This window comes from Orcinus orca, chromosome 1, assembly GCF_937001465.1.
Source record: "Orcinus orca chromosome 1, mOrcOrc1.1, whole genome shotgun sequence".
Taxonomy (NCBI): domain Eukaryota; kingdom Metazoa; phylum Chordata; class Mammalia; order Artiodactyla; family Delphinidae; genus Orcinus; species Orcinus orca.
Genome location: NC_064559.1, coordinates 14,105,893 through 14,112,816, shown reverse-complemented (window position 1 = coordinate 14,112,816; position 6,924 = coordinate 14,105,893). Strand labels below are relative to the sequence as shown.

Here is a 6,924-nt window from a genome sequence, read left to right as displayed (position 1 = left end):
GGTTCAAGTTGTCAGTGTGTGACAGCTCGGAATACAGCTAATTTGCGACCGCCCCTCCTCTCTTCCCTGAGGATCTCCGAGGCAGGGAAGCGGACCCAGTGCCGCCGCATTCCCGCGCGAGAGCAGAGCAGGGCAGCGTGGGGGCGGGGACCCACGAAGGACGGAGCTTTGTAGAAGACACCGACTCTCGGGATAAAGGCCGACTGGAGAAAAATCTGGCCCGAGTGATGTAAACAGGAGGGAAACCTAGGGCGCCGCCAGAGTTCCACAAGGCGGGCCTTGCACCCGCGATAATCTGCGGGAGCACCAGCTTCCCTAGGCGAGAGCTCCAGGAGCGCTGTGACCAACTCTCCACGCCTGGTGCCGGTTCGGAGCTGCAGAAGTTAGTGGGAGTTAGAACTCCCTGGAGCAGCTGTTCGAAGTCCCCTACCCTTTGCAGAAGGACGCGCCCGACCAAGCACAGCCCACGCGCCAGCAGCAAACAGATTGGCGTGGCCGGGGCGTGGCCGAAGGGGCGGGCCACGCCCTCTTTCCCAGTTCCCCTCCACTTCCCACTCCTATTGGTCACCAGGATGGCCAATGAGCGCTCGGATCGAGGTCCTACCCTGGGTCTGACTCGAAAGCTCCTGCCAAAACTTTGGGAGTTTTTAGAGAGGAGTTTTTTTTTTTTCTTCTTATTACTTTTTTTTTCTTTTTAAACTAACGGACTATTATTGTTATTGTTTTAAATTTAGCTGTTAAGGCTTAGCTGTTTGAGTGTTTCTTTCGGTGCCCGGCGCCTGTCTCCCCGGCTTCCCTGGCGTTTGTGGAGCCGCGGCCCCCGCCCGCCTAGCGGCTCCAGCACCCCTCGCTCGCCTACAGCCCGCGGGGAGCGCGGGCGCCGCGCCGCCTTTAAAGTGAGGCCAGGGGCCGAGGCCGTGAGTGGCCGGTATCCGGCCCTCGCCTCCTCCCTCGGTGGCGCTAGGGCTCCCTGGCCTCCCTTCAGTTCGGACGGAGAAGAGTAAGCGGATCGTCCCCGGCTGGGCTGCCGCCTCCTCCTGGACTTAGCGCGCCCCTCCCCGCGCCCCTCCCCACCCACCGGGCCCGGCCAGGCCGCGGCGGCAGCTCCGTGCACCCCGCCAGAATGTTCGCCGCCGGGCTGGCTCCCTTCTACGCGTCCAACTTCAGCCTCTGGTCGGCCGCCTACTGTTCCTCCGCCGGCCCGGGCGGCTGCTCCTTCCCCCTGGACCCCGCTGCCGTCAAGAAACCCTCCTTCTGCATCGCGGACATCCTGCACGCCGGCGTTGGGGAGACAGGGGCGGCTCCGGAGGGTCTGGCGGGGGCCTCGGCCGCTGCCCTCACCGCACACTTGGGATCGGCTCACCCGCACGCCTCTTTCCAAGCTGCCACCAGATCCCCGCTTCGACCCACCCCGGTGGTGGCGCCCTCCGAAGTCCCGGCTGGCTTCCCTCCGCGGCTGTCCCCGCTCTCAGCCGCCTACCACCACCATCACCCACAACAGCCACCGCAGCAGCAGCAACCGCAGCAGCAGCAGCCTCCGCCTCCACCCCGGGCTGGAAGCTTGCAGCCCCCAGCCTCCGGGTCGCGGCTGGTCCCGAATCCCCACCATAGCGCTTCCGCCCCGGCCCCCTCCAGTAAGGACCTCAAATTTGGAATTGACCGCATTTTGTCTGCAGAATTTGACCCAAAAGTCAAGGAAGGCAACACACTGAGAGGTAGGTCTTGGGCGAGAGGCTGCAGGCCTCTGAACAGGGCACTGACGCACTCCCCGATCCTTGGGCCATTTGGGATTCCTTTGAGTGTTTTCACAATTAAGGACAAATCGGTAAAATGAGGGAGAAGAGAATGAGTTGTAAGGAGACTGTGAAACATTAGGTTTAAAACTCACCTGCTCTACATTTAAAAAAAAAAAGAGGAAGAAGAATCCAGAGATGCTTTAAAAACACATGCCACGGAATCAGTATTCATAAAAACGTTGGTGTAAATAATATTTGCTAAAATGACTATCATCTCTCTGTCTCTTTAATCACGTATCTACAAAGAGAACTACCTTATTTGGCAGGAAAAGCCCTTTTGGGAACACTTTCCCGTCCATTTGTCTGCTTTCTAGTGAAATTCCACCCAAGGAATATAGATGAACAATATTGACTCTAAACTCCCAAGAGAGCAGGGTGAGGGATCCTTTGGAGGGACAGTTTAGGTCTGTGGAATTCTTGGAAGGCACCTGAAAGTGACTTCGTTTAGGCCTCTTTACCTGAAGTCCTTCCTAGCTGTATGCGTGGACGTGCACCTGTGGGACACACAGGAACAGTTCGTGCAGTGCCCCTGGGCCACTGTCGGGAGAGAGGCGTCCCGGCGGCGCGGAGACAGAGGTCTCTCACCACTTCCCTTCAGGAAAACGGAACGGAGGGGTGGGGGAGGAGACGAACAAGTCCCAGAGAGTGTGAGTGTGGCTTTGCCGGAGGGGTAACAACTCTTCTTTTCCCTCGTCCCCAGATCTCACATCGCTGCTAACCGGCGGGCGGCCCGCGGGGATGCACCTCCCCGCTCTGCAGCCCTCCACCGGCCAGTTCTTCGCGTCTCTAGATCCCATTAACGAGGCTTCTGCCATCCTGAGTCCCTTAAGCTCGAACCCGAGAAATTCAGTTCAGCATCAGTTTCAAGACACCTTTCCAGGTACGGAAACCCTCCTGATCGACGGCCTAACGGGCAGGTCGACTGCCAAAACACTTAGGACTGGAGTATCACGTGGCCACCGAGGTGTAGCAATCCCGGAGTTGATGCGGGAGGCTACCACGTCCGGAGAGAAACCGAAAGATTTCTCAGTGAGCTAGCTCATTCTTCGGTCGGCTCCCGGGGTTAAGGGGTGGGGAGCCTGGGGAGGGAAGAAAGTGTGCGCGAGCGGGTGGGCTGGGGGGGGGGGTTCCCTAGTCTTTTCGCCCGAGAGGGTGCTTTGAAAATGCAGCAAGTGGTGGTGTTATTAACATACACTCATTTTGGAATGATCTTAAACATTTGCCGGAAGGTTCTGTCTTCACGATGGGCATGGATGCGAGTACACACACACACACACACACACACACACACACAGAGTGGAGAATCGAGGCTGTCATCTTTAGATCCTTTAGGCCGAGGCGCATTTTCGCCTGCTCTTAGCATGCCTGATGGCCATGCATTCGGTTTATGTCTTTACTTTGGAATTAATCGGTGAAACGCCGGGCTTCTCCACTCCAGACTCGCGTTAGGCCTTCGGCCTATGGTCTTAAGAGCCGTACATTTCCTTCTTAGAGAGGCCATTCTGTGTCTGCGTGAAGGGCTTTCAGAGCCGACTGTTAACGTAAAACAAGTTTAAGCATCACAGTGAGCCCCAGGCGTGCAGGCCGCGGATAGGGCACTAACTGAGTCCTCCTGTCTCTCTCTTGCTCCCGCATGGTGGCAGGTCCCTACGCTGTGCTCACGAAGGACACCATGCCGCAGACGTACAAGAGAAAGCGCTCGTGGTCACGGGCGGTCTTCTCCAACCTGCAGAGGAAAGGTCTGGAGAAAAGGTTTGAGATTCAGAAGTACGTGACCAAGCCAGACCGAAAGCAGCTGGCCGCGATGCTGGGTCTCACCGATGCCCAGGTAAGCCAGCTCTGGCCCCGACGCACAGCCCCCTTGACGGGCAGCAGCTCGCGGCCTAGCCCCAAGGCCCCCTCCGCCGGCCGACTCTCCTTTTGCAGTGGAAACACTAGATCTCGAATTTCAGGAGACTAGGTGGACTTCTCAATTTGAGCTAGGAGAGAGGAAGGGGGTGGGGGAGAAGGACAGAAAGAATAGCCCATCCCCAAAGAGGTTTGTCAACAAGCGCTGCGTGTTTATTTTGGCCAACAAGCGAAAGCATGTTGCCGAGAAGGCAAAGAGGCAGCAGGAGATAATAATTATATACTCGACTGTAGCACAATTTGCTGTAGGAGGCAGTTTATTTCAGAAGAGATAAAACTCCAAAGTCAAGAGATTGTTGTTGTTTCTTCCCCCCTCCTGTCCTCCCTCCCTCATCCTCCTGCTGCTGCTGCTGGATTGTGAAATCCCCAGTTGTGAGGAAGTGAAAACATTATTTCAAACGGAATTACTTAGCCCCAGTAGGGCAAGAAGTCCGCTTGGAGCTGCCACAGTCAGTCCGATTTTCTAACGGCATAATGGGAGGGGGAAGGGAGGAAGAGAAAGAAAAAGAGATTTTCTTAGAACACCCAAGAGCATTTCACCAGGTTCTGCCTAGTTGAGTTTCTTCTTTTTCCACGACAAATCTTCAAATAGCAAATCTATTGTGCCTGAATTCAATATGTTTTCTTTTCTCAAGTTCAAGGCCTGTTTTGTTTTTTTTTTTTTTTTTAAGTTTTGAAAATAGAAGAGTCACCGTTCTCGAACACCTCACCACAATGGCCCTTGCTCCCTGGGTGCTTCTGTCCTCCATCACACAACTCCCCTCCCCAGCACACACACTGGAAGAGCCCAGCCGTTTTCCACCAGCTGTGGATGTTATTTTTAAAAGGGAAGCTGGAACTTGTGTGAACGCATTGGGACCCCCAGGGGATTGTATATTTATATAGATTCTCCGCCCCATCCCTACCCCCTTCCTCCACTTTGCACAGGTTTAATTCCAGTGTTCTCTGAGCCCACAGAAGGATTAGTCTATCCCGGGCAGGAGCAGGGTCCTTATCAGCTTCTGAGTACACACATGCCAAGGAAATGCTCTCTTATAGAAAGTCCATTGGTGCCCCACCCCACTGGGATTAACTCTTTGAACCCCCTTCCCCCTTTGTTTTCCACGGTTGCTCCTTAAAAAGAATTGTTTTTGTAGGGACTTGCCTTGGGTAGTGGCAGTAGAGGAGGGGCCCAACTTAGCAGGGATTCTTAACATTGGGTCACCAAACCCTTGAAACTGTGTGCAAAATCTTGGGTATATGTGCATTTTCCTGGGTCAGGGGTCCATAATTGTAATCAGATTCGTGGGAGGGGGGTTCCTGGCTCAAGTGTGGTCAAGAAGCATCGACGTAGAGCATTGATCCTCCCTAGTTTGAGGGCAAGGTGCAGGGATCTGCCTTTCCAACAGGCATCCAGGTCACTCCAGGCTAGCGGTCGGAGGGCCACATTTTGAGAAACAGTCCTAGTTGCTTCCCTAGGCGAGGATCTCTGGTGATCCTCGTGGTTTCCCTGGGCTGCCTCTCGTTCCCTGCTTCTAGCACAGTACCTGGCCTGTGGTAGAGGTGCTGGGGACAACTGGCGACGCTTTCCCGCCTTTGGGAGTGCCCCAGGGTGCGCGCAAGTCCAATAGGAGCGAGCCTGCGTCTCACCTCCTTGTCCCTACTTGTCTCCCGGTGCGGCGCGGCGCAGGTGAAGGTGTGGTTCCAGAACCGGCGGATGAAGTGGCGACACTCCAAGGAGGCCCAGGCCCAGAAGGACAAAGACAAGGAGGCTGGCGAGAAACCGTCGGGCGGAGCCCCGGCTGGCGACGGCGAGCCGGAGCTGAGCCCCAGCCGCTCGGAGGGCGAGGCTGAGAGCGAGAGTAGCGACTCCGAGTCTCTGGACATGGCCCCCAGCGACACGGAGCGGACTGAAGGGGCCGAGCGGTCTCTGCACCAAACGACGGTCATCAAGGCCTCGGCCGCCGGCGCCCTCCTCGCCGCCAGCAGCGGAGGCAGTGGCGGGAGCGGCGGCGGCGGCGGTTTTAACTTCGGCGTTCTCAGTAGCGGCAGCACCGGCGGCGCCGGGAGCTCCGGCGGCCACAGCAGCGGCAGCGGCGCCTCGGAGCTGCTCCCTGCGCTCCAGCCAGCCCTTGGCAGCGCCCCCAAAAGCCCCGAGCCCGCCCCGGCGCCGCTCGGCGGCCTCTAGACTGGACGAGGTTGGAGGAGACGCGGGGCCCTGCGTGCAGGCTCCCAGCCTTCCAGTGTGGGCTGGATTCTGTGCCTACTTTCCAGTGGCGGCGGGAGTCCCAGCTTGCGCATCGCTGTCCGGGCCGGTGCAGCCCACCCCGCCCAGAGCCGAGGGGAGTCGGAGTGCCTCTCGCCAGGCTCCCAGCGCCCGCCGAGCACTTTTGCCTGGATACAAGCAGCTCGCACTGTGAAGCGTTGGACTAAACAGTCCTCCCCGCATTAGGGGTCGTGGCGGAAAGACGATGCACTTAGGATGCCACAGACTTGTAAATAAAATGTTTACTATGGTTTGTAAAGGCCGTTTGTCTTGCTGGGGCGATGCAGTCGTTAGGGTCTGGAATCTCCGACCCGGACCTTAGCCCCGGGACACTGCAGGTCCCAGCAGCTGGAGGTGGGGGACTAGAATTTCGGGGGGACATGCTGCAACCTCAGAGCCACCTTGCTGCAGAGATCGGCGCCGGGGCTTAGGGGTTCCACCAGTTCAGAGGTCTCGTAGGCCTCGCTAACCACCACTGATCCGGCGATCGCAACGCTGAGTGTGGCCTGAGAGCTCAGTCGGCCATAGAATCTGTCAGGCCTGTCGGGCAGATGGCTCCCCCAGCTGGAGTCAGGACGCGAGGAGTGTGCGCACCAGCCTTCCGCAGCTCCAGCTTAAGCAGAGTTGAGTGGAGAAGACAGTGGTGCGGGACAGGGTCAGCCTAGCGACAGCTGGTACTAGAGAGGCAATTCCAGCGCAAACTGCCCCTTGCTTGGGGATGGAGTAGGGGACGCAGCAGGTTTGTAGTGTGTAGAGAAAAGGGTAGACGGAATAGACAGGTCACAGGAGTTAGGTCTGGAAGCCTGAGGCTGAGATAGCTTGAAAGCTGCTAAAACATTTGCAGGGCAGGATGGTGATCTTTTCAAGGTCCCCTCCCTTGTCCAAGGTTGAGGAGGAGCCCAAACCAGAACTCGGAGTTCCTGGCTCCCATTTGGCCAGTGAAGGATCTGCTAAACCGCACACCATCTGCCCCCC

The 6,924-nt window shown here is 57.2% G+C and overlaps 1 protein-coding gene across 1 annotated transcript; it reads left to right on the top strand.

Moving 5' to 3' along the window:
* Window positions 1-636: 636 nt before the first annotated feature.
* Window positions 637-6,208, top strand: HLX (H2.0 like homeobox). Its single transcript, XM_004271014.4, has 4 exons — window positions 637-1,715; window positions 2,497-2,676; window positions 3,440-3,624; window positions 5,374-6,208. Exons 1-4 carry the CDS (start codon window positions 1,124-1,126, stop codon window positions 5,869-5,871), a joined length of 1,455 nt encoding a protein of 484 aa, XP_004271062.1. The 5' UTR covers window positions 637-1,123; the 3' UTR covers window positions 5,872-6,208.
* The last annotated feature ends 716 nt before the right edge of the window (window positions 6,209-6,924 follow it).

Excerpts from the sequence above, each read along its gene's own strand:
- HLX (XM_004271014.4), top strand. The coding sequence starts at position 1,124 with ATGTTCGCCGCCGGGCTGGCTCCCTTCTACGCGTCCAACTTCAGCCTC. Across the intron at positions 2,677-3,439 it reads GTTTCAAGACACCTTTCCAG|GTCCCTACGCTGTGCTCACG; the intron begins GTACGGAAACCC and ends GCATGGTGGCAG. Across the intron at positions 3,625-5,373 it reads TGGGTCTCACCGATGCCCAG|GTGAAGGTGTGGTTCCAGAA; the intron begins GTAAGCCAGCTC and ends GGCGCGGCGCAG.